This window comes from Dipodomys spectabilis, unplaced genomic scaffold (genome assembly GCF_019054845.1).
Source record: "Dipodomys spectabilis isolate Male_0828 unplaced genomic scaffold, ASM1905484v1 ptg000096l, whole genome shotgun sequence".
NCBI classification, from domain to species: domain Eukaryota; kingdom Metazoa; phylum Chordata; class Mammalia; order Rodentia; family Heteromyidae; genus Dipodomys; species Dipodomys spectabilis.
This window is the reverse complement of record NW_024870773.1, coordinates 25,371,472-25,398,450: the sequence shown is the minus strand read 5'-3', so window position 1 is coordinate 25,398,450 and position 26,979 is coordinate 25,371,472. Positions and strand designations below refer to the sequence as shown.

The 26,979-nt window shown below is 45.2% G+C and overlaps 1 protein-coding gene across 1 annotated transcript in view; it reads right to left on the bottom strand.

Annotated features, from left to right (window-relative positions):
• Positions 1-23,966, bottom strand: part of Adarb2 (adenosine deaminase RNA specific B2 (inactive)) — a 135,262-nt gene extending 111,296 nt beyond the window's left edge. The window contains exons 1-3 of the mRNA XM_042685901.1: positions 23,864-23,966; positions 18,395-18,481; positions 7,001-7,905 (exon numbers count right to left, since the gene is read on the bottom strand). Of these exons, the coding sequence (XP_042541835.1) occupies positions 7,001-7,905; positions 18,395-18,481; positions 23,864-23,966 (1,095 nt within the window). The remainder of the gene's footprint in view (positions 1-7,000; positions 7,906-18,394; positions 18,482-23,863) is intronic.
• Between the last annotated feature and the right edge of the window lie 3,013 nt (positions 23,967-26,979).

The following is a 26,979-nucleotide window of genomic DNA, read 5'->3' as shown; positions in this document are numbered from 1 at the left end:
AGGAGCTACACATGCAGAGGGCTTCTCCTTTTGTGAATGACCACCTTGTGCACCTGCCTGGGCCACACGAGGGTGTATGGCCAACACAGAGGGCAGAGGTGTTCTAAGGAACAAAACCACATGAATAATTCCCACTTCCAATTGCTAAAGTGTTCACACGTGACTGAAGATACATTTATAGAAAGACAGGCAGACTGCCTCTAGAGGGTGAGGACTGGAGTTAGGTTTCAGATCCTTGAGCCATCCCAGTGTGTGATAAGTAACAGAGCATCATATAAATCCTAAGGATGCCTAGCTCCTTGAATCTAGGAAGTCTCCCCGTGGATGAGGTCCAGCTTTTCTCTGCTCCCCAGAGGGTGTTAATTGGATCCAGGAGAGTAGCCAAGAAGAACTGGAATTCTGATGTTTGTCTTCACCACCTTATTCTCAGGAAGGCCTCCAATCTGGAGGAAAAGCCATTTCTTAAGATGATGCCATGGTTTGGGATAAAACAGTCTCGTACTTCTTCTCAGTCTCATCTCCTACCTTCCTCAATATAATCATTGACAAAGCAACCTATCACAGCATCTGAGAAACAAGAATCAACATCAGAGAACTTAATTTTGAAATTCAGAGAGAAATGACCTCTTTCTTTCTTTAGTGAGGGTCTAGAATTACTGAGAATTTATTGGGTAAGGAGGGCTGGCTTCTTATGTAACTATTTTCTACTCAGTCCTCTGCTCTGTTACCCAGAGATCACGGCAGTGACTAAAACATGAAGTTCACACCTCATAATTGATTCCTAGGCTTTATTGTCAGGAAGATCTTTTGAGTCTGTTCTGCATTGACCCTGTGATAACCTTATAACACAAATAAAGTCAGACAGTGAATTGCTCATCTCAACCCTCCCTAAATGACGTCTGGGGTATGGGAATTAATTTATCAAGTCATGACCTGCTGTGCCATTAGAAATTCTCATGATCATCACCCATGAGGTTTACTTTCAAGAGCAGTTTACAGAGAGCGAACAGCTCTTGGAGAGGACAGAAGCTAGTTTATTTCCACCCACAGGGGGCATGAGGCTGAATGAGAAAGCCCTCATTGTACCCCAAGTGCAGGTTCTCTTCTTTCTAAGGAATCTCTGGAAAGACCATCCCTATGTCTGATAGGAAACCAACATTCTTGGTTTCACAAACATGTGGCATTACACATTTTTTTTGGAGGATGTCTATGGTTATTTCCTGGATGAAATACCTTTTCACAGACACTTTATGGGCACTGTTTACATCATTAACATTTGCCTTCCCAAATCCAAAGACATAGAATTCAGCTCAAGTCCTTGTCCCTAGGTGCCACCCCCTGTAACTTGGGGGTTGGGTAGATTCATGTTGAAGACTCATTAAGCAGATTGCTATTTGATGTTCTACGATAGCATCTAATATCCTTCTTCTTGACACTTGAGTATGAAAAGAAGTGATAAACACAGGCATGAAAATACTGCTAAATTGGGTCAAATTCCATCCTATTGGTTGCACTGGGAGAAAAGAAATGGAGAGATGGAGCCACAGTGGGACTGTGTATAAACAGATTCACAGCTTGGTGAGTCAGCTGAGATCTGGGTGAACAGCCAGTTATAAGAAGCTGATTGGCTCCACTCAGGAGTGGAATAAGCATTTGCTTGGACTCCTACTTAAAGATGATTATGATGATAATGATGATGATTACCTTTTTTGTCCATCTTGGGGCTTGAACTCATGGTGTGGGAGCTGTCCTTGAGCTCTTTTGCTCAAGGCTAGTGTTCTACCACTTTGAGCCACAGCTCCTCTTCTGGTTTTCTGGTGGAGACAAGAGTCTTATGGATTTTTCTGCCTAGGCTGGCTTTGAACCATGATCCTTAGACCATTGCCTACTGAGTAGCCAGGATTATATGCATGAGCCACCAGCACCCAGCTAATGATGAATTATTAACTGATAAACATTTATAAGGATCATATATTATGGCATTTCAGCCAGAAGTATAATAAGAATGAATATACTATGAATACTTCTTTGTTTCCTCACAACATGGGTTGGAAATGTTCATGAGAGAATGGCTGGCCTCCACCTGAAGTCTGACTCATCACAGTCCCCTAAGTCAGTTGCCTGAGTAACTTTTCTACTCTCCCATCAGCTTTGAGATGAAGTGCCCCAGACCACTCCTGAAGGAGATCCCATGACTCTCCAGTACCCCCAGCTCTGTCGTGTGGTAAGGATTCAAGTCTCCCTGTGACTGGAGAGAAGCATGGGAGGACAAGGGAAAGGAGGCACTGCCACCTACTACTAGATACCTTGATACATATTTGCAACTCAGAGAAACCTTTTCCTGAGAAATACCAACTCTAGTCTTGCTGGTTAAGTATAGTGATTCTTCAGGAGGTCCAGGTCTATTTTGTTCGGATGTCTTTGTGGACAGTTCCTCTCCTGTCTGCCCTACCGTCAGGTCCTTGATACTTTGAGGCCTGGCCCTGATCTCAGCACCTCAGGGAGATGGCAGGAAGACAGAACTGAGACATGTGGTAACAACTCCAAACAATGTAATTACTTATGTAGGAAGAATGTCTGGGCCCCAACATAAACCAATCATTTCTTTTCAATAACACCAGTAGGAATCCAGGCCTGTTGTTTGTGCTTACAGGCCTACCCAGGTGTGAAGTCAAAATGTGGTTCTGGGATTGCCTGGGTTGGGCTCCTGGCCAATGGCAAAGCCCACGCTCATTGCCTCTTCCTATGGATGGAGACTGCACAAGGACACTCCCTCATCTGCAGCCTGGAGTGGAGGGTCCCAGGGTCCTAGCTTTCTAGGGAACAGATATGCTTCTGCTTCTGGGATATTTTCAGATAAGCCAGCACAGTCAGGGTTAAGGTACTGCAAATCTGGGTAATAAAGGAGACTTACACACCTCTTCACTTTTCATTTAAATCTGTTTAAATTTTGAGGATCTTTCCATTGCTAATTTGTTATGGTAATATTAATGAATAGTTGATTCAGCTCGTAGCAATCTGGGTGCTGCTTCTTTTGAGTAAGAAGAAATTAGTGCAAGAATGAGATTAGGAAAAATATACCCCACCACTCTGTACAGTGGTCCAAGGCAGCTGGGGTCACCTGGATTCTCTGACGACAGAGACACAGTGCCCTGTCCCACAGGGCAGCTGCTGCTGGGGTAGTCACATACTTGGTCCCCTTCGGCTGCAGCGAATTTTAGGGAGAAATTCTATAAAATGAGATCACACACAAGGGCTCTAATCCAAGCATACTGTAAAATGCCGAGACTTAAAAAAATGGCTCATTTCAATTTCTTTCTACATTCCCATGCTTTCTCTTCCCTCCTTGTTGTAATACGTACATTAGAGTAGCAGTTGTAATGTCACACTGCACAAGCATGTTGGGCTGGTGAAAACTGGTTTGCGCTGAGACAGCAGGCATGATTTTCCCTAAAAGGATATCTACCAGCCTTGGTCAAAGAAACCCACCTTCAGGGCGAGTGCTTAAAGGCACATCTCTCTCTTATTTTGAGGGGAAAGTGCATATTAGTTGTCTTTGGGCACTGTAGACATGGATTTTCTTGACATAGAAATTTTAAGAAAGTAAGCTAGTAAAGGAAATAAAAGTGAATGAGTCCACAAACAAACCAGGGTCACTATGCACACAGGTAACAGTTACTTAACAAGCATAGGCCTTCATTCTCATGGAAAGGAAGTGCCGCAAGATACGTTTCTATTGTGGAATTTAGGCTTTCTAATTACAGCTCTTTCTAGGGTAGAGGCGGGAAGTGAGTGCTGGGGAGAGAAGGAATTTTTTTGTATGATTTTAATGATTTTAAATGGTGATGCCTCTTTAATGAACATGTAATATTCTCACAGGGTCATGAGTTTAGTTCCAAGTTTCTGGCCAGTCCAGAGAAATCTTGCACCAACTCCAGATGAAGACAGCATGAAGGATTTGGATTGAATCTCTCAGATATCTCCTAGGGAGCCATGGTCCTGATCAATAGTTATTGATGGAGCCCCTGGCCTATGTAGCAATCCCTATGTGTTTATTTCTGTTTCATGTTTCATAAAAATTAACAAATGCTTGATTTTAACACTCTCTTTAAGAGTCAGATCTCAAAAAAAAAAAAAAAAAAAAAAAGGAAGGTGTGAAGTTATCCTGGTTCTGAGACATGCCCCCAGAGATGGGAAATGGTGAAATTAAGATCCTAGTGAAATGATGTCACTTTGACTGTTGGAAGGCTGCTTTAAGTGTTTTCAAGAAGTTGATATTTTGGATTATGAGCCTAATGACCATGGTCATGCTTGTAGACATACTCTACAGGTCTTGGGGCTGAAGTTGGGGAGATTCTGATTCCTTATAATGGTCCTCACCAGAACCTACTCTGCTCTCTTCCCTCTGCCCTCTGCAGGCTGAGGCTGAGAGCAGTCATGATAGATTCCAAGGGGGTTCTATGTTGTATTGACAGGGTGGTGTAGAGGTGAGAGTTCTTTGGCGAACGAATAGGGGATCAATGCTCTACAGATAAAGGCTCCACCACGATGCATAAGTAAAAGATCCTATGGCGTATAGAAGGGAGGTCCTGAGATCTATACGTGGGGGCCTCATGATGCATGGGCTGCATCTACAGGGTCTCCAAGATGCACAGAGGTTCTTGAAGGATGGGTTGTTTAGGTAGATCAGCATTTACAGTGATAATGGGAATCTTTCCTCTTTATTTCCCCATCCCCCCACTGAATCCAGATCCTATTTAGGACTGGATTTTAATTTCATAAAACTCCTGGAAGTTCCCAGTCCGGACTCCCATTGTTATCCTTGGCCTCCACCCAGCTGTGGGGAATACATCCCGAGGGGAGTGAGCTGAGAGGATAATGAGCCTCCTGGCATGGCGGCATGCCGGGCGTGATGAATGGCCCGCAACCCTGGAATTGCTCTGTGCCCTTCATCATCCAGTCGGAGTGGTTAGCAGACTGTCAGGGAAAAATAATTTAGCAACCGGGGCTTTAACTGATGTGCTGCATTCTGGGGTCAAATGACTATTACAAAGTAGTAACACTGCCTGGTTTCTCCATCGTGAGAGCTCACGGTTGACAACATGAAAGAAGGAGGCATCACACCCAGAATTCACTGACATCCTTCAATTTCACACGGTGGGAAGCAGGGCGGGGGGGCGGGGAGAGAAAGAGAGAGACAGAGACAGAGACAGAGACAGACAGAGAGAGAGGGAGGGAGAGGGAGGGCGATGGAGGAAAAGGGAGGGAGAAAGAGGGGGGGAAGGAGAGAGAGGATACATTCTACTGAACAGAAAAAAGACCCAGGCTTGGCTGGATGCCAACCTTGGCAAATGGCACTAGGCTGGAGGGGAGTGGAATAGAAATGGAGGAAGGCATCCACAGACACTGGTTAGATGGTGTCTCAGGGAAGATGGCAAGAGAGACTAGCTCACCAAAGTCCCACCAAAAGTCACAGGCGGTCTCAGCAGAGGTCAGCCCTCAGTCCTTATCTAGGCAACAAGGCATAAAGTCCCCTCATAGCTGTTTGGGATGATTAGAGGACAGATCACAGAGGAACAGAAGAGGAAGGAAGAAGAGAGGAAAATCAAAGGCAGAGGGCAAAAAAGAGAGCAAGCGAGGGCCTAGAATTTCTCGATAGCAGGCGCACAGGGACTTACAAAGAAGTTGTTCTCTTTTCCAATGTCTTATTTTTTAAATTTTACTTTGACTTTGTATTTATTTGAAGGTAACTTGGAAGCCAAGACCAATGGTTGAAGCCCCTCTCACCTGCTCCTTCGCAGAACCAGTGAAGGTTCCAGAAATGATTGACATTAAGAGAGAAAATGAAAGGCAGAGGCGGCAGGATTTGCACCCATCCCTTGATCAGAACTCATTGGTTGTTTATGACCTCTCTCCTCACCCATCCCAGCTCTGTGATCAGCAGAACATCTGCCAGACCCAGGCCCTCTCCCATGTCCACTTCCAGACAAATAGGTATTGCATGAATGAATGAATGAACGCTACACCCAGTCATGACTCCCCGTGAGGGATCCCGTTTCCATTACTGTGTCCTCATGTTGAACCCCTGCCCACTAGCTGAGCTTTGGGTGGTATCTGGTGTTTCTTAACAGATTTATGATCTCCCAAGACAACATCATCTATTCTGTTCCAGCTGTTGTGATGGAATGAAATGATGGAAGGGGTCGCTGTAAGAACTTGCAGTTATTAAGTACTCACAATGTATCCTGCACTGGGCTAAGTGCCTTTTAACTATGTAAAGTGTTCCTTGTCCTTGATTGATGTTCAAAAAGAATAAAGACAATTTCTGCATCTACGACATTAGTGCTGCCCACAAATAGGTCTCAAAGAAGTATAAAAAGATAATTTGCATAAATAAGCAACTAGAAGACTCTAGTATGGATGAGGCATGACAGTCATTCTTTGTCACAGTGTTAGACATCTTTCTTCCAGGGGTCCAGGTAAACTCAGGTAAGAATGCAGATCCACCGGGGCTTGGAATGTAGCTCAGTGAGAGTGTGCTGGCCTAGCATAGAAAGACCCTGAGTTCCAACTCCAGCACTACTCTCCCCCTCCCCCCCAAAAGAGCAGATTCATAATTGTACAAGCAAAGACGAGAGAGTCCCATATTTTCTCATTTCTGGTTTCCTCTGCCTTCCACCACCTGCTTCTCCCTTTGACCTTGGGCCCCTGCCTGACTTCTACCACAAGAGCCTCCAGTTGGGGCAGAATCTGGGGGACCTCCAACGGCACAGCCTCCCCCCCCCTCCCAATCTGTTGTGACTTCACACGGGTCATGCATGGCCCAACATACCAAGGTGACCTCCGATCTTTTCTTCCACCTGCTGAGTTATTGGAGGAGGGCCCTGCCTGTTCCCCAATCCAGAGGAAGGCAGGGGGGATCCCACCCCACCCCCTCCCCACCCCCCCCAGTCCATAGCCGGCCCAGCATCCTTTCCACCTGGCACCTGCCAACGCTCACCTGAGGCAACAGGTTACTTTTACTCCGGCCGGGGGTGTGTCCGGGCAGCCGGATGTCGAAGAGGGCCTGCAGGGCGGCCTGCGCCGCCTGCCCCTTGGCTAGCTTCTTGCTGCGTCCAGAACCTTCGAACGTCCTGCCGTCCACGCACACGGCCATCACAAAGCTCTTGGCTCGGGGCCTCTGGCTGGTCTCCGAGAGGCACACGTAGCGCAGGCCGGAGCGCAGCTCGTTCAGCACCACCACCGGGTTGCTCTCGCCGGGGGTCCCCGGGGGGCGCGCGGGGCCCACCAGCTCCAGCGCGCGGCACAGCAGCCGCCCGCGCCCGGGGTGGGGGTGGTGGGGGGCTAGGCGGCGGGGGGCCCGGGCCTCGGGGTGCACAGCCGCGTCGGCGGCGGGGGCCGGGGACTCGAACTCCTTGAACAGCGTGTCCGGGAAGTCGGCCTGGTCGGAGGTGAAGTCTGGGCAGGGCCCGGCCGCGCCGCCCAGCGCCGGCTGCGCCTGGCCCGCGTGGGGGAACTGCACGAAGGACTTGAGCGCCAGCTCGGCCGCGCGCATCTTGGCCTTCTTCTTGGTGGGGCCCGTGCCCTCGAAGGTGAAGCCGTTCACCTCCACGGCCACGGCGAACACGGGCGCGTGCACCGGGCCTGTCTGCGACACCATGCGGTACTGCAGGCCGGGCTTCAGCTCGTGCAGCTGTACCAGGGCGTTCTTGGGGGTCACGGACCAGGACAGCCTCTTCCAGATCAGCTGCAGCTTGCACAGGTGGCCGCCCCCGTTCCCCTCCTCCAGGGGCCTCTTCCTTTTGGTGCTGGACGGGCCGCCTCTGGCCCTGTCCCCCGGCGTCAGCGGCCGGGGCGCCAGGTTGCTCACATTTCGGTTTTCCTTCACGTCCGCGCTGCTGGTACCTGGAGGTTAAACACACGGGAGTCAGGATGACCCGGCTCTCCATGAAGCCCGGATGCTGTGGACTGGGGTCTCCAGATCCATGGCCTGGGAAGCCTCGGGCATTGAGCACTGCCCAGTCAGGCCGGTGAGCAGGACGCAGCTTTGGGGACTTGTGGCCCCACGTCCCTGTGAGGCTCGGAGGTCTGAGGCTGAGAAACACCTCTGCTCATCCACCTGCATCCACCTGCGTCCACTGACATCCACCTGCATGCTACCTGCGTTCACCTGTATGCCATCTGTGTCTACCTGTGTCCACCTGCGTCTACCTGCATCCACCTGTGTCCACCTGCATCCACCTGTGTCCACCTGCATGACACCTGCATCCACCTGTGTCCACCTGCATGACACCTGCATGCCAGGAAGCATAGGTGCTGGAGCTCCAGGGTGCCACTTGTTTACTGGCTAGGATGACAGAGCTAAGAGTTGCCATCATCCTCTAGCCATGGGTCTGAGCTGCTTCCTGTCTGACCCTCTGCATGAAAATGCTTCTCAGCCCCACCTGGATGACCCAACAGCCCTCTGGGATCTGTCAAAGGCTACAGGTGCTGCCATGTGGCTTTAGGCTTCATTTGGAATGTGGTTCTGAGTTCTCCCTGTCAGAGTCACCCGTGACCAGTCAGCATGTTTGCTACACCCTTCATTCCCTGATAGTCAGGCTGTGATTGACTGTACAAAGCCCATAGGTCTAATTGCACCAGGGGCAGCTCCAGGCAGGGCTGCGGCTGCAGCATAGCTGCATACCAGGGTCCCAAAGAGCCTGCATGGCAGCGGGGTCCCCTTGATTCCTGCCCAGGGGATTCTTGCCATCGGATAGGCAGAGCTTTAAAATAGGCCAATAATGCCCAGTGTTTTGGGGGCATGCACCTGTAGATTGTTTGGTAGTAAGGAGCAACAGTATGTGGAAAGCGTCTCGGGAGACCCCCACTGAAGCTGAGGAACCCACATGACCTCCTCATCAATTCTACCAGCAAGGCTGACTCCCAGGGTAACCTCTGTACACAGAAATAGGTGGACAAAGACATTCATCATGGCATTATTTGGCAAAATTTAGGAAAATATCTAAATACGTGGCAACCCAGTCATACTACAGAACAGAATATACAATTACATCTGATGGATAATTGCTTCAACAAGTTAATTTCAGACATATAGCAGTATGTGACACTCAGCTTGCAAAGAATTCAGAATAGAATACAATTCCTTGAATACAAGGACACTAGCAATGCAGATGACTCGTGTAATCAGACCCAATGGTAAAGCTGTACATATACATTTAATAAAGACAGAGTCCAGTTTCCTCTGGGGTGAAAAAGAGGGAAAAGCTAAGGAAGAGATAGAAGGTGAAACCATTTGTATTTTAATGTCTTATTTCCCTTGCAAAAAACAACAACAACAACCCCCCCCCCCCCAATGATCTGAAGTAAATTTAGAAAAATCATCATTTACTTAACTGTAGGTGACAGATGCATCTAAAGATAATGTAATTTGTCTGGACACTGTTCCGTTTAGGAAAAATTTCAGCCATAGATTGTCACATAGCCTCCCGATCTTATTGGGGCCTGTGCTTCTGGAATGCTAAGCTCTTAAGTTCATTAGAAAATATTTGGAGAATTATACAGCGAATAGCATCACAATATCATTGCCTTTTCTAAGCCCTAGCAGGTTTGTGTCTTTACCCAGAACCTAGATTTTGCTACTGCTTCTTCAAGTCAGCTCGGGGTGGGGGGGGGGGAGGGGAGGCAGTGAACGTGGGCACTATTTCATAGGTGGATAAAGGAAGCTGAGAGAGGGGAAGTCGCTTATGAGGTTACTTAGAGTGTTAATTGGTCCAGATGTGACTCATTCCTAGAGACCTCAGGTTGCTCTTCTCTGTGCTGGTGTTGTAAGCTATTTATCTTGACACTGTATAGTTCCATCATTTTTTTTTTCTTTTGGTCATTTTATAGTAAGCCCCACCCCTTTCTGGACCACTAGGGATGATGATGGTATTGTGACCACAGTCTGCCTGAGTCCCTGACCAGGCAAAACCATACACTGGTTTCTCTTATGAACCTTACACCTGTCCCCAGAGACCAGGAGGTCTTAGCTTCGTGGAGGCTCTATGGCAGGTAAGAATGAGTTATTTCTGTGCCCTTCCCCGCCCCCCCCCTTTAAACAAGCGGGAACTCAAAGTGTTTTGTTTTGTTTTGTTTTTTAACGGCTAACCCACAGCCTAAAACACAGACATTGAGTGTCTGGATGGTTGTTGACTTACTTGCCTAATTCAGCCTGAAAAGCTTTTTGGGGTGTGAAAAGGCTGACTTCCCCCCTCACCTGCCCCTCCCCCCTCCTTGGTTTATGCCATTGTTGTTGGGGAATAATAAAGAAGAAAGTACAATTTCATCTCACCAAAGGACACCTTTGTAAAGCCAGGTGCCTTGAGGAGATATCCTGACATTTGAGATTGTTCTTTTTCAAGTTGTATGCTTCTTGCTCTTAGCTCTGTTTTAATCTATCATAGGTCAGGCAGCCACATACATGTATCTTTGTGTATCTATGGAGGGACAGAATCACCCGTGGGAGATACTGGAGCCCACTTTCAAAGAAATTTCAGGTTCCTGTTTGTTTAATTTGCTAAGTTGTAAACTGGTTCTACTTTTGTCCTTCTTTTATTTGCTACTAGATATATTAGAGTTGGGGAGGCAATTTTGTGCAAAAGTGTGAATCTGAGAGCTTTGTAAGTGCACAGCATGCGTCCGTAATATGTTTCAGTAGAAATAATTACCTTCCAAAGAGCAAACACCAACTCCCCGCCGCCATTTTTTTTGTGAATTGTTATGAGCTTTGAGCAAACATCACAGCAACTAGTTCTACCATTTAGGGAGTTTCAAGCCAAGGGGGAGTAGCTAAGATTAACCATGTGAGTTTCCCAACTGAAGTTAAAAAATGGAAAAACGAACAAACAATACACTGCAACCTCCCCTCCTCCCCCCATCAGATTGCCTGGAAACTTGGTTGGAGTGCTCTAATTTCTTATTGATTTCTTACAACATGGGGATTGATTGAGAGTGTCAGTGTGCTTATAGCAGCCAGCCTATCAGATTACCCGTTAGATCTTGGAGAACTGAACTCACAGAACAATACTTTTCCTTTCACCTGCACTGAAATTCTTTTTATTCTCTCTCCTGCCCTAGCTCTTAGTAGCTAAATGGCTACTGTAGTGACATATTTCTGTAGCAGAAGCTATGATAGTGACATTGTGCTGTGAGTCCCTTTCTGAATAATTGATGAGATGGAATCTTTGCTTCCTGTCCTTAATACTCACAAGACTTTCTAGGAGTCGAGGCTACTCAGTATTTAGGAGGGTAGCATCCTTTCCAGGGGCCTGAATGCTAGCCTGAATTGGCCAGCAGAGCCCAGCATGGACTGGACTCTTCCTTCTGTCCCGTAAGCCTCAGGATGTAAAACAGGTAAGTGAGCAACAGTCCTTTAAGCATTTATGCTTCTGTAACTTTGAGCGTGACCATTCCAACTCAATTTTTTAATGACAGAAAAGTAAATATTTTAATAACATTTGCCTCATCAGGTAAATGAGGGTGACTAAAATCTGCATGTATAATTGGACTGAGGAACAAGTCTACCATGGGGGAAATTCTCATGTATTTTAAATGAGAGCAGGGAAAAAGGTATAGGTTGACTCTTCTTACTTCTTTCCTTATATCCAGTCCCATGTTCACTCTGTTTATTTTACTTACTGGAGTCTTTGATCAGTTTATCCAGAAATTCTAGGACTAGAGGGGGTGATGTAACATTTAGAAGCATTCTGTTCCCTCTTAAGGGGCCAAAGAACAACAATGCCAACTTCTCCATATACAGATCAGAACATAATTGGTCTCTTCCTTCGGTTAACCAAAGCTCACCAGAACCTGCTGAGTATCAGTGCATATAAAGACATGCCCCACCTAGATCTTTGCCTTTTGGGCTACTTGGGGGTCAGAGAGAGAGAGAGACACCAATGTGTAATATTCCTGCTGTGACAAATGACATTCCCCTGTTCCATTGCTCCCTGAAGATACCTGGAGTCCCGTAATCATAGCATCATCTCTAGAGCTTGACCACCAGGCTCCTGCTGGTGTTTTGCTATAGCCATTCTCCAAGAGCTCTGTACACCATCCAACTCTGATTTTACACATTCACATTTTCCTCTCCCACACAGAAGACATTAAGTATGCTGCACTCTCCTCCTCTGACCCAGGAAATTATGCTCATTTTTTTTTCTCCATTTAGCTAATAGGTTTCCCAGGGCCAATTGTCATATGTAATAATCCTCAGTCAGGCAGCGAGAAACTGTTCCTACTCAACATAGAGGTGGAAAGCGACTTGTCCATGCATGAGCTTGGGGGAAACCTATGCACTCTGGGCTGTAAGAGCTGGGGGCTGGGGCTCCTGGAAGGGCTGTTGTACTTTTGGCTTTCAGCCTTATCTCCTCACCTCTTGCCCTGGAGGTCTATGTACACGTATGCTGTGAAGACCGACAGGGATTCTCTGCCTCTCCTGCCCTTCCTGCTTGAGGGGAATTGTCTCTTTGGAGCATGTCACATTTAGTGTATGCTCATTGGCCAAGGGTAGATTTTAGGTGCTCTTATCTCCTAATCACCTCATAGTAATATTGAAAATGAGGTTCCTGCCTATAATCCCAGCTACTTGGGTGGCAGAGATAGGAGGATCAGGGTCACCGAGCAACATATAAGGCTCTGCCTGAGGAAGTGGCGCTGTAGCTCAAGTCGTAGAGCACTAGCCTTGAGCTGAAGAGCTGAGGGACAGCGCCCAGGCCCAGAGTTCAAGCCCTATGACCGACAAAAAAAAAATAAACTAATAAGACTCTGCCTGAAAAGTAATGAAAGCAACAAAGGGCTGAGGCTGTCACTTAAGTTGTAGAGTGTCTGCCTAAACCCTAGCACCACAAGTAAATGATGAACACATTAGTTTTCTTGACCATAACAATCACTTCACTATGACTCTGCGTACCCAATCATCGTGTTGTATATCTTAAATAAATAGACACAATAAAAACGTCATGAGAAAGTGAATTTGAGGTAGGCTCATGTAAGCCTGATTAACCCAGTTAGCTCTGCTGTTCCTCTGCAGGAGCTCAGAGGGCCTACACTGTTCCTGAGTTCTTCTCTCAGACTCTGAGGCTCCAGGGTTGGCCCAGGCAAGCCTGAGCTTTCCTCAGTTATACCTTTTTATATTTCAGCCATTGCTTGCCCATGGTTGACCTTCTCCCTGGAAATGGGTTTCAGATGTCTTGGCAGTCGTCAGTGAAGTGGCCTGTTGGTCTCTGGGTTCTGTTTTCCCTGTGTACTAGCAGTAAGATGTGAGCAGTAATGGCTTCTGGACCTCATGAGCCTGTCACGTGGTTTATACTCAGAACCTGCTACACAGGCTTATGTGAGCATCCGTGCAGACAAGCGTCTACAGGTTCTAGCATGATCTCTCAAGGGCGTGCTCCGTTGTTAGGATGGTGGTGTAGCAGAAAGTCAGCTGTCCCTGCCCACTGGGGCCAGGCGGGGAGCACTGTGGACTGACTCTTGAATTCTCAGTGTCTTCTGAGATGACAGGACTTGAGGGAGCTATGTGATAAAAGTGATTTGGTTCTGAAAAGGCATTGGTTGTACACTTGGCACAGTTCCAGTGGGTGGCTCATAATAGTATATAAGACTTAATGAATCCTTTAATTCCACTCTGGAATTCATTCTCCCAAATAATTATTATTCTTGCCAATCATAACTCATAGTGTCATAGCATGTTAGAGCTGGAATTAACTCTGCAAGGAACTGGCCTTCTTCCTCAGGGGCAGACCACAGACCTCCTTGTTAAGGCAGCTAATGTCAGAATTCATCCGAAGTCTTACTATCTTCAACTTCCCTCTCTGACTCTGACACACACACACACACACACACACACACACTGGCTTCCAGCTAAATATTGACTTTGATGAGTCTTTATCAATGGTGTGTGTGTGTGTGTGTGTGTGTGTGTTCGCAAACCACAGGCCTACAGGAGAATGGTAGGTAAGCAGAGAAGGAAACAGAATGAGGCTCTGGGGGGGGGGGGGGAGGGACAAGGCAGCTCCCCCTGACTGCACCTGGTCTCAGTGGGGCTCATACCCTTTCCTTTGCCCATGGCAAAGTCCTGATCTGGATTTCAAACACTTTCACTAATGAAATCTATCTCCAGGGAGACCAGGAGGGCGGCATTCTCGAATGCCCATAGCTGTGCGCGCCTTCCTTCGGCCTTGACAAATTACCTAATTCTCCACCTCCCGAAAGTGAGACTTCTCTGCACTATGACTTCTCCAAGGTCTTTTCAGAGAGCCGCACATATCCTTCCATTGTGGAAATTAGACCAGAAAAAAAAGAAGCTGGCAAGTAACTTCAAACTACATTAGATAAATACCACAAGCAGCAGCGATAGAATGATCACAAGCAATTTGAAGACTGCTGTCAGGCACTAAAAGAAAATGTCTAAGCCAGGGAAGTAGCTGTATGGAAAAATGTAAAATAAGATTATTTCCATTCTGCTTCTCTCATCCATGGATTCGTCTTGTGAGCCTCATAAGTGCATTATCTCATTTGACAAAAAAGTGTCAGTGAATGTAGTTCTAGGCTTAAAGGTGTAATGCATAAAAGAATTGCCTTTTTCAAGGGAAAGAGCCAACTTTCCTATCATCATAGCTGTGGTTAAACTTGTGGTGTCTGAAACGAAGTAAACTCCTTAGTGTTGATTCAGTCTGGTGACCTGGGCTGCCATCCTTTGGAAGTGGCAATATCAGAGGTAGATTGGTAGTGTGTGTGGGGTGTTCTGTGCATGGGATCTCAGCGTCCCCACCACTTGGACTTGTGTGCCGAAGGCTGTGTTCGCTCACGGGTTTATTCACAAGCCCTTTCTTCTTCTGCTGGCTGAGTTGCAGGCCAGCATCCTCTGCTTGGTCATTACACACAGCTGGCTTCCCCTCTCGGGCTAGGCCGGCATCATTGGGAGTGTATGCATCGCTAATAATGATACTGCGTGGCTGTGGGTCAGGAGGGCTCTGAAGAGCCAGCCATCCGCTGCACCACGCTACATTTGCAGAGATAATATTGTTTCTGGTGAAGGTTATTTTGCTGCCAAGTAGCCCCAGTGTTAAAAGAAAAAAAAAAAGAACAGCCCTTCCCCTAGACAACAGGACTTAGGAGTAGGAGAATGGCAGGGGTCTGGGTTTTCCAGCCAAGCAGTAGGAGGGGCTTGATAAAGAAAGGGTCAGGAGAACACGCCAGGCTAGGGTGGACGTGGGAGCCTGGGGCCAGGCAGCATGCACGGTTCATGCGTTTGCCGGTCCTGTGAGGGCATTGCAATGTATCAGACTGGGCCATGGGCAGAAGATGGCTTTCTGGGGCCAGTCGGTGCTCTGTGTGTACAATCTTCATGGATAAGCAGACACAGCGGCATGGGAACTCCTACACCAGAGCTCAAGGGCACCTGTGTGTGCTTTGAGGCCTATCTGGAAGACTTGATAACAGATATTACACGATAACAATAAGATACGAGCCTTGATCCCATGGTGCAGGGCATAGTGGGTGTGTCCTGTTACCTCTTTCCTTCCTCCAGCTTAGTGCCTTTCAATAGGGAGGCCCACAGTCCAGGCAAAAGCTGTGATATGTGCTGGGTTCTGAGCAATCTGGCAGCTCAGGGCAGTTTGGCCAGCTCTGATACTCAAGTTCACACAGTGCTGAGATGCTTCAGCAGCTTAGACAACACTAGATCTGTGGGATGGTGCAGCATGAGATATGATGAGGAAGCACATCCTTCCTCACCCATCTTTGCTTCCACACACACACGTGCACACACACTTGTACAGCACAAATGTGCGCAAAGGCCACCCATGCATGCACATGGCGTGCACGCGTGCACACACACACACACACACACACACACACACACACACACACACACACCACCTAACCACATATAGACACAGGCACCATCGCCAGTCATTCAGACAGATACAACATAGTATACACATGCCTCCACTGCACACATGCCACAGACATACACACTTAATACAAACATTCCACATACTCGTGTCACACGCACAGAACGTCTCTTCCCAGTTTCCAGTGGCATCTGGGTAGCAAATTGGTATGACTTTATTGGCATATTTAGAACTATGAAGGCAAACCCAATTCATGAGTGTTGGTCATTGAGCAACTTGTGAAAATAATTTTCTAACTAAATTTACAACACACACCAAAGGAGGAAAACGAAACTACTGATTAACAATGAGGTCTCCTGAGCATTCAAAAGCCTTTGAACATATAATAAACAATTAAAAGTTATTTTTTATCTGTAGGTTTTTATCCACTGAGCACTAAACTAGAGGAAAAATAGCTCTAATGGTGAGTATTGAGTATTAGCTAACTGTGATCAAACATTTTCTGTGTTCCATGTGGTTGCGTTTCTTCAGCTCCATGATTGAAGTGACTGACTGGTCTTGTTTCACAAATGGAGGCTCTGACTGGTGAAATTCCTGTCTCAATTTGCCCTGGGCCAGAAATATTCTGGGCCTTGGTGCTGCTGTCTCAGTGGGGAGGAAAGTGTGTGTGTGTGTGTGTGTGTGTGTGTGTGTGTGTGTGTGTGTGTGTACCTGCCTGCACGCAAAACTCTCAATCTCCAATGTCCTCAGGACAGGGCAGTAGCTTTCTAATGGTTCTGGATTGGGCTTTTGTTGTTTATTTCCCAAAGTCTTGAACCTCTGGGTGCTGTGGCTACTGTGTTACTCCAAGTCAGAAACCATTTGCTCTATTCCCAATACTTCCTACAGCCCTTACTTGCTAATTCCTCTACTTATTTTTTTTTTCTTAGAAGGAAGACTAGATTCAGCTCCAGGAAACAGAATTAGAGTCATCTCCGTGTGCATGACCAAAAACCACTGTCCACTCATCAAGCTGACAAATGTTCAGAATATGATTTTTAAAATCTCTGAAGTAACCTGCAATAACTTGATGGATCTGGAGATTTTTCTAGTTTGGATTGTGAGGGAATAGAGACAATCAGGCTTTCGTCCACAAGTCTTCGTGAGAAAGGACTCCTTAGGTCTGGGTGAAAAGCCCATCTGGGCCCCCTGGGACCTTTCCCCTGCCCTTCCCTGCTGGAAAAAAAAAGGAGGGGCCCAGCAGAGGGTTGCCAGCACTCTCTTCATTTCTTATCTTTGACGCCTCTATGATGTTTTGTTGAATAATCCAATGAAATGATCTCCATTTCCAATAGCATTATTAATTGTCTGGCTTTCTTTTCAGAAGTGTTATATTCTTAAAAGCAGAGGGTGGCCTGGACAGAATGCCAGTAAAAAACCTTGCCACCATTTCCTCTCTGTCCCAACAATCTTAGAAACCATCAGTAAACACCTTTTTCCTCCTGGTCTCATGCCAAGAAGCACATTCTTAGCTCATTTCAGTTAAAAAGGAGACCCATCTGTTAGGTGGTGTTCAGAGGGTTTAGAAGGTTTGGCCCCCTTTTAAATGCTTGACAATATGCCATGAGAAAGATGGCAAGTGCAGTGGAAGCCAGACTCACCCGGGATATTCTCTATCTTTCTGACTCTCTGACTCGTCTCTGTCTCTGTCTGTCTGTCTGTCTCTCTCACATGCACATACCTCAAAAATGTCTAGTCTGGATTCTTCTCTGCGCTCTCCTCATTGATCTGGACAGAAAACACCACTCAGCCTTCTTTCCCTAACTCAACCCTTCTGCAGTTTCTTGCACCTGAAATCTTTCAGCAAAAGAGCTCTCCTTCAACTAATTCCTTGCGAAATAATAATATAAACCATGAAGTAAGACATGATAACCATTCCTCTTATTTGGTTTGAAGAGGACAACACAGTAAAGAGAGGAGGAGATAGTCATTTCCTGCAATCTCTGGAGTGTGTGTCATGGCAACATTACCCCAGTGTGGTCCTCTCCTCCGGGAACTGATGGGACACCAGGAAGAGAAAGGACTCCAGGTGAGGGTGGGCGGACTTCCAGGCAAGGGCAGGAAGCCCAGGTGAGAATGGGATGTAAGCCCGGTAAGGATGGGCTTTGGGTAGAAGGAGATGGTCTGTAGGCGAGGATGGGAGCTGGGTGAGGATGGTCTGCAGGTGAGAGTGTTCCAGGCAAGGCTGGATTTCTCAGAAGGACTGCAGGTTGGGGGCGGGAGAGACCTCTATGTGCAGATGAGACCCCACTGTGCGTGCTCATGACTGTAGATGAGGTGGAGACTGTAGGGTGAGATGCTTTTCTTGGGAAGGTAAGAGCAGAGCCCCCGCCCCAGTAAACCACATCCTCCCTCTCCTGTGGGCCCCCCCCCAAGGCTCAGTGCTGGGGGACAATAGAAGACTCTGCTATTAATGAGAGGCCTCTCCATAAGTTTGGAAAAGGGGAGCTGCTTACTGAGATTGTCTTCATCCTCCGTGTGGGTGGTGCCGGGACTTAGGTACTTGAAAGGAGCGAGGAAGGTTGACAGTATGCTGACTTTGTCTGGAAAGAAAAGAAGAACAGGAAATGCGCTTTTGACCCCGAGTTTCAGAACAACTCAATGCTTTCATATGTTCTTATTAATGAGGGGCTGGACATGGGAAGGGACAAAGGTCGTTTTGGTTTCAGACACTTCATTCCGGCTCAGTCTTGTATTGAATTCTGACAGCTTTCTTTCCCCCTCCAAATCAAATTCCTGTCTCTATTCAATTTCCGGCTTTATGATTTCCATCATTCTTTTCCTTTTCCTGGCCCAGGTCCCTCAAAACTTTAAGTGATTGTCTTCAGGATAGTGACCTTGCCTCTACTTACCAGTGTGTGGGCCAGGGCAGTTCCCTATCAAGGTGATTACACAAGGGAGGAACAAACACAGGTAAAACAATTGCATAATGAAGACAGAATTGTGTGAATAAAACCAAAGCCCTTTTCCCTCACTTGTGGAGAATTTGTTTGGAGCATTTGAAATGCAGGGGAAAAAAATAGACTTTTTTTTTTTTTTTTTGGGTCTGTTCGTAGGGCCTGAACTTTGGGCCTAAGCACTGTCCTTCAGCTCTTCAGCTCAAGGCTAGTGTTCTACCACTTGAGCCACAGAGCCATTTCTGGCTTTTTTTTTCTGCTTATGTGGTGCTGAGGAATTGAACCCAGGGCCTCATGCATGCAAGGCAAGTGCTCTACCACTGAGCCACCTTCCCAGCCTGGAAAAAATAGACTTAATGAAAATCATCGCCAAAAACAACATGTAGGAGGTGTTTGAGCTTAAGTACTGCAAGGAAGAGAAGAGAGTAAAGGGCACTGTACTCAGCCTGGAGGGGCAAAGGCTCATGCCTGTAATCCCACCTACTTGGGAGGCACTGTTTGGTAGGATCAAAGTTCAAAGCTAGCCCAGGCAAAAAGTTAGTGAGACTCCATCTCAGACAAGTCGGTAATGGTGAGACATACACGTGATCACAAACATATGAGAAGTATAGATAGGAGGATGAGGGACTAGCTGTGTGTGTGTGTGTGAATTATGACACCCTTTCTAAAAAATAACTAATGCATAAAGGACTGAGTGCTTGGCTCACGTGTAAAAGGACCTGATTAGCAAGTGGACAGACCCCAATAGTAGCAATAAATAAATAAATGAATCAGGAGGGAGTAAGGATGGAGGACAGTGTGTGGTAGAGTAGTGGGCGTGTAACCGACACTATTGATTACCCTTTGCACAACCCTAGTTGCCCTGGACAAAGGCCAGGATCCTGGGTTCTAGACACAGGGTGGAACACAATTGGAGAAATGGACTATGTCTGGGAATACTACTCATGGTCAATAAAACCTGTTTGTACCATAGCTCTAGCAACTTCTCCGTTAAACAGGGAGATGGCAGGAATTGTAAGGGCTCCTATAGAAAAGCTCCTTGTTTTAAAGCTTTCCATTGACTACAGGAAACCACAGAAGTGGGTGTCCTTCTTCATGCAGAACCCATGTCTACAGAAGAAGAGTCAGTGAGGGGGGGACAGCACAGGGGCGCCCCCAGTTCCAGTGGCTGCACCCATGCCCCGCAGGTTTCCACTCTCCACCGTTTCGGTGAGACCTAACATGGTATTTATTTGAAGGCTATAGAGGGGAATGTTACCAATATTTATCCAATTTGGTGCAGACTTGCAATGGAATTGTTTCTGGTAGCTCTCTCATGGGTTTTGTTGTACTATTTTGGGGCCGTGTTCATCTCCTATTGGTGGTGTCCCTACCGGAGGGCTGATGTTTTAGCGAGTTTACTGTGTTTGTAACACGGCTTCGGGCCTGCTTGTTATTACAGAAGAGACCCGTGTATCTCGGTGCTCCTGTTTTTGTATTGTATACCCTGATATAAACGTGATTTCTCGCTGGTGGTTTTACGTGTCCTTAGCCCTTAGGCATCCGGACCCAGCTTAGTGCATGTGCCTTCTCTTGTGAGCCTGAGCAGGTTTTTCTCTTTAGCTGAGCTTTCTGGAGGCCAGGAGTTCACATTGAAATTCATCCAGAAGCCTGTTAACAGCTGTTGTTTCCAGGAGGGACAGGCAACAATATAGCATTCACACAAAGAGAACAATAAATAACTCAAATATGAAATACCTGCTCCTTCTTCATTCTACCAAACAAGAAGAATCAACCCGGAGAGGGATTTGGCCCCGCTGTTCCCTCACAGGCCAAGCTAATTTACTACAAGAGAATGAAATATCTTGCCTGAGTTATAATTTCATTAAGGGAGTCCAATAATGTTACACAACGAGTGTGAAGCTCAAATGATTTAGTCTGAAGGATCTCAAAATGAAATTACAATTTTTTTTTAAATAAAGCAAGGATATCAGCTGAACACCCATAAAATACTCTAAACTATTTCGGAGCCCAACTTAGCAAAACTGTAAAATATTTAAAGATGGTTTCAGGTTGATCAGAGTTCTCACTTTGTGCTGTTGCTAGGCTTGTCAAATAATAAAACAAGACACCCTGCTAAAATTAAATTTCAGATGAACAACGATTTATTTTAGTGCATGTATATGTGTGACATATATAAACCAAGATAATTATTCATTTGTTTATCTGAAAGGACTTTAACAGACATTTCACTAAGGAAGAGATATGAATGGCCAATATGCACATGAAATGATGCAAAAGCTATTTAAGGAGTTATTTTCTATTTTTTCTTCTAAATTGAAAATTTCTCCTGAAAGTGGCTATAAAATTTTTTGACCTTGCCTTTGTCAGACTTCAATCTTCCTGTGATTTGTTCATCTTAAAACTAGGAAAACGGAATTTTCCCTGTTTCTTACTTTATTTTCCTTGTGTTTCATCAGTCATAAATTTATAAACATTTTCCTGCAAGAAGAGTCATGTGGTGAAATTTAGGGTCAGGGTCAGAGAAAAATTATATGGGTTTTCTCCAGAAATAACTATGTGCAATTCATTAATAAATAGTAGACCCAGAAACAGACCATGCTAAGAATAATAACATGTGTGAAAAGGAGAGCCAGTTCTCCACTCTGTCCTTCCCAAATCCAAAGCCATGATTTTCAAACCATTGAGTAGGAAGAATAGGGAACATTCCAGAACATATTTGTATACAGAATGCAAGAATTCTTGCAGCTTAATGAGAAAGGACAAGAAATCCAATTATAAACAATGGGAAAAATATTTTTCACAATGAAAAATAAACATATAGCCAATAAGCATATCATAAATGTTCAAAAACATTGACACTAGGAAAATGAAAATTAATTGCAAGTTAGATCATCTTGAAAGGCTAAAATCAAAAAGGTTGAGGCTGATAAAAGTGAGAAAGAGGTAAAGATAATCAGAACTCATATATTAATATATCTTAAATTTTTTGAAAATGTTTTGGCTTTTACGTGTACAATGTGTCCCATGGCTTACCACCTCCACGTCTAGATATTTACTCAAGATAAACAGATCCTTTATATTCAAGGATATTTATAGAAACTTATTTATCACAGTTCCAAACTGGAAATACCCCAAATGCTGATTAACAGGAGAATGAATAAATGAATTGTGGTGTACTTACGCAATATAATAGCATAAAGAAAAATAAGAAGCAGAAGAATCAAACTATTCAAATATATTATGATGTGGATGTGTCTCAAAAGCATTATATTGGGCAAAAAATAGTCACAAAAGAAACATATGCCACGCGAATGCATTTCTAAAATGTTTCAGAATAGCTTGAAGTACTTCATGGTGAAATAAAATGATTACATAATTAAATGACTACAAAAATGCTTCCTGATGAGAGAAGGAAGAGTGCTACCTCTCAGGGTAGGTTGGAAAGGTGGATGCAAGAAGCACAAGAAATCTTTCCAGCAGGAAGAAAACACTGTGTTTAAAGAAGGAGCTATACTATAAGTATATATGCGTTGTCATGGAACTGTAACATATGTAGTTTGTGCATACATTTCATAATCATGTCTCCATTATTAAAATATTAAGAAGCAAAAGTCATGATTAGACAAGAAAATAAAGGGTGGGCATCAAATCTCAGAGCCTTGTTTAATCCAGAGAAGAGAAAGTAGGAGATGGCATAAAGTATTATTTCATATCTAAAGAAGACAATGCAGGCTGATAGATATTAAATGAAGATGTCTGCTAGAAAAGAATGGATTATATATCCACATATGCCCCCACTTATCAGAAGTTTAGCTCTTGCTTTTCTTTTCTCCTTACTTTATAGATGTGTGAGCACAGATGTATTAAAGTCTTACCCACTGCAACAGGAGAAATCACAACCTCAAAGATAAAGCTCTTTAGAACCACCCTTAGACACTTATCAAGACAAGTGTGTATGAAAGTAGCTCAGAGTGAGAGCTGGTTCATGACAGCTGATGTAGTAGTAGTTCTGGAGGTTGAGAGCAAGATCAGAATAACAAACATCAGGCCTTACCAACCTCAGTGACTCAGAAAGTGTTCAGCCAAATTGTACACTAGGAAATTGCAAAGTAAATATACTGGACACCAATGCACAAAATAATGGTGACTTTGGGGACACACTAATTTCCTGTAACCTGTATTTGTGAATGAAAAGAAGGCATGATTCACAAACAATATAACAACACATTTTGTTAGGATAAAATTAAAGCAACAACAACAATGATAAGAACAACAAAAAACAAAGCTGGGTGCTGGTGGCTCATGCCTGTAATCCTAGCTACTCAGGAGGCTGAGATCTGAGGATCGTGGTTCAAAGCCATCCTGGGCAGAAAAGTCTGTGAGAGTCTCATTTCCAAATAACCTCCTAAAAACTGTAAGTGGAGCTGTGGCTCAAAGTGGTAGAGTGCTACCCTTGAGCAAAAAAAGCTCAGGGACAGCGCCCAGACCCTGAATTCAAGCTCTATGAGCAACAAAACAATAAAACAACAACCAAAAAAAATACCCACAAAAAGCCTTTAGTATATTGCAGTGTCAGAAAAATTATTCATGTGAAACCATATACTAAAAATTTCAGTGAAAAAGACACTTGCTAAAATATCTACTATCTACAATATTGACCTTATACTCTGCCATCTAAAAAGCACTAAATACTTTAAAGGTTGACTACATAACAATACTTGAATTGAATGCTGCGGCCTTGTCCTTGTTTCAAATCCTGACAGTGAGGTTTGTAATGCTTGACTTTTCTTTTTGTACTCCACCTCTATTTCAACATTCTGTGCATCTAACTTGAGCAATTACATAACCAGGGAAGAAGGGTGACAGTTGGACTCCACAGAACTCTGTTGGTACCCCTGGGCTACGATAGTTCAACCTCTTTTGTAAGTACCCTTCTTATGTTTTCCTTTGGCCAAAACACGCTCTGACAGATGGCTTCTCTCAACTTGACCCACTTTCTTTCCAAAGTGTATATTCTTATCGCACACAGGTACGTCTCTCCACCAATGTCGCTTCTATCTAAGCACAAATGCAAATTGGTACGAACAGGTAGGTTACCCTGAGAAGCAGGGACATGATTATCCTCCATGCAGGGATTTTGTAGAGTAAAGGCAAAGGACTTGCCTCATACATTTTCAGGAGCCTGGACTTTCAAACACTGTTTCCAGGCTTCTATCCTATGAACTACATAGGTGATTCAGCCAACTTTTAAAATGATTGGGTCACCATTGAGTTTTGTGAAGTACTCAGAAGGTTTGATTCCTTTTGGTGACTGTAGGGTGTGAATTTTATTCCTGCAATTTCAAAGATGGATCAGACTCATGGGTTTAGTCCTGAAAGTATCTAATTCAACGGGTATGCAGCTTACAGAATCCACTGCTAGTGTGCTGGTGAGCTCAGTTGTTTCCCCTCAGAATTCAGTGGATGAAGTCCGACCCCCAACCAAGTTCTTCAGTATAGGACTATCTTTGGAGATAGGATAAAACAGGTCACTACGGTGGGCAGGAATGCCATCTGTCCTTTTAAGAAGAGGAGATCAAAACACACACACACACATACACACACACACACACACACACACACACACACACACACGCATGGCGGGACTGTCATGTGAGGATGAGGGGAGAAGGCAATCATCTAGAAGCTGAGGGGTGGGCTTTGGTGACATTAACCCCACTACATCTCTGTCTCAGACTCTGACCTTCAGAACTGGGAGACAACAAATTTCTCCAATTTAAGCTGTCTGATCTGTGGTACTTTGTTATGGCAGTCGTAGAAAAACTAGTAACTTACTGATTGCAAATAGGTGTATGGCTAACTACGTGATGTCAGACTCAGTCTATGACAGAATAATGCAAAGACCTTAGCTCCTTGAAAGACATCTTTTAGGAGACAGCTATTGGCTGAGATCTAGAAGCTATTTATAAAGCACCATGTGTCTGAACCCAGGTAGTCTCAGGTAGAATACCTATGGGTTTATCCTCAGGAGAGGGAAGAGCAGCCCAAGCAGCAGGAACAACTTGTACTCTGAGTACTACTGAGTCAGAACCTCAGTGAAGCTTTCAAAACTTAGTAATGCTGAGTAACTTATCACCAGTATGACAAAGGCAGATAATATAAAAGCAGATAATATAAGTTTGGGCTTGAACTGGGGAACTCCAGAACACCTGTGAACAATGACCATAAAACCGGGTTGTGAGAGATGAACTGTGCGAACAAGAAGAAAGGAAGAGATAAATGAAGGGAGGCAAGGAGAGAAAAAGAGAGGGAGGGAGGAGGAAAAGAGAGGAAATGGAGACAGGAAGGAGGGAGACAGGGAGGGAGAAAGAGATAGAGAGAGCCACTCAGGCCTATGTCTCTCAGGTCCTCTCGGCTTTTCCTGGGGATAGCCAATATTTGAAACTTTGTGAAGAAAGGGACATAGAGGATCAGACAATCTATTAATTATCTCCAGGCAGAATTATTGCAACCTTTGCGAATTAAACAAGGAGAGTCTTTCCTATTTCTCAATCTTCCTCGGCTAGGCTCACAGTTGGGTATGGAAATGTAAATTTTAATTCGAATTAGATTGAGTTTCACAAACTGAAAAAGGAGTAGAAAGTTATAGACTCTGCCTGAGGATCACAGAGAGAGAGAGAGAGAGAGAGAGAGAGAGAGAGAGAGAGAGAGAGAGAAAGAGAGAGAGAGAGAGAGAAGAGAGAAAGACAGACAGAGAGACAGAGAGAGACAGAGAGAGAGACAGAGAGACAGAGGCAGACAGAGACAGACAGAGAGACAGAGACAGACAGAGACAGACAGAGAGACAGAGAGAGACAGACAGAGAGAGAGACAGAGACAGAGACAGAGAGAGAGAGACAGATACAGAGACAGAGACAGAGAGGATTAACCAGTATGGCTAAAAGAAGATAAGTGGAAACATACCCCGATAGTCATTCCATGTTTACACTGTAAAGAATTCAAACTCAGAATGAATCACTGACACCTAATTTCTGAGGAAGGATCCAGAAGACACGGATACTGCCTGCCTGTCTCCCTGCAGTGACAACTCAGCTGGATGTGTTAACCTCCAAGCTCCAGCTATTCAGCCTCTGACCCTGGCTGCTATGTGCTGGGCTCTCTATGTGGGGCTGTAGGTGAGTAGAGAGTGGGAGCCCTTTACATCCTTTGAGGTCCCAGGAGAACTCTGGAAACGCACAGCTCCTGAGCACCTTCTGAGCACCTTCTCAAGTTGTGTGGGCTCCCAGAGAACCACACCAGGTGATTGCACATGCTTGCATTGCCTTCTGACTGCCTTGAGAACCATCAGTAGCCACACATGCACGAACACGACTTCTAATTCACAGGCGTTAGTGGCATGGTTGTCATTGGTGTTTGGCAAAATTCAGTGGCATCAGTCCCTTTCTTGTGGTTTTGTTTCTAAGGCATCCTGTTCTTCCCTTATTGTAGCCCTTCCTCACAGCATATTTCTGGGTCAATACTGGACCATAGGACTAGACAATGATCACAGGGCCTACATAGTCTCCAAGACCACACAGGCATTCTTGGCTTGCTGTATATGCCACATTCGCACTAGCTTCAGTGTATTTTTGGAAATAGGGAAAAAGCTTCAATACAAACAAGTGCATACCAGATTGTTCCATGCACACTTCCAGATGTGAACAGCGGGCAGAGATACAGATGGTCTGACACATGATTGACAGCCGAAGGTGAATCTTTGCAGGAAAGTGTATTTACGCTAGGAAAAAAAAATTCTAAAGGTGTATGTTCACACTTCACTCAGGCTTATAGCTTTCTGAAGATCCTGAGAAAGGCATTCTGGGGTTTTGTAAAGTTCTGAACCACTCCATCATTGTAGAATCTGGGAATGGAGCCTTTTAGAAATTGTATGATATCATTGTCTACATTTGAGTTTGTCCTAGTCAAGTGAGTCTCTAGGGCAAAATGAAGATTATTGTGGACAAGTTGGGTGGTGGAGTCTAGCCTACTGGCCATCCAGCCTGGGCAGGGTGTGTCCCTTCTCTGCCTGGAGCTTCTGAAAGGTACCAGCATGGAGGGATGGTGGAATGAAGAAAAGGTCAGAGCTCGGTTGTCTTCCTGTT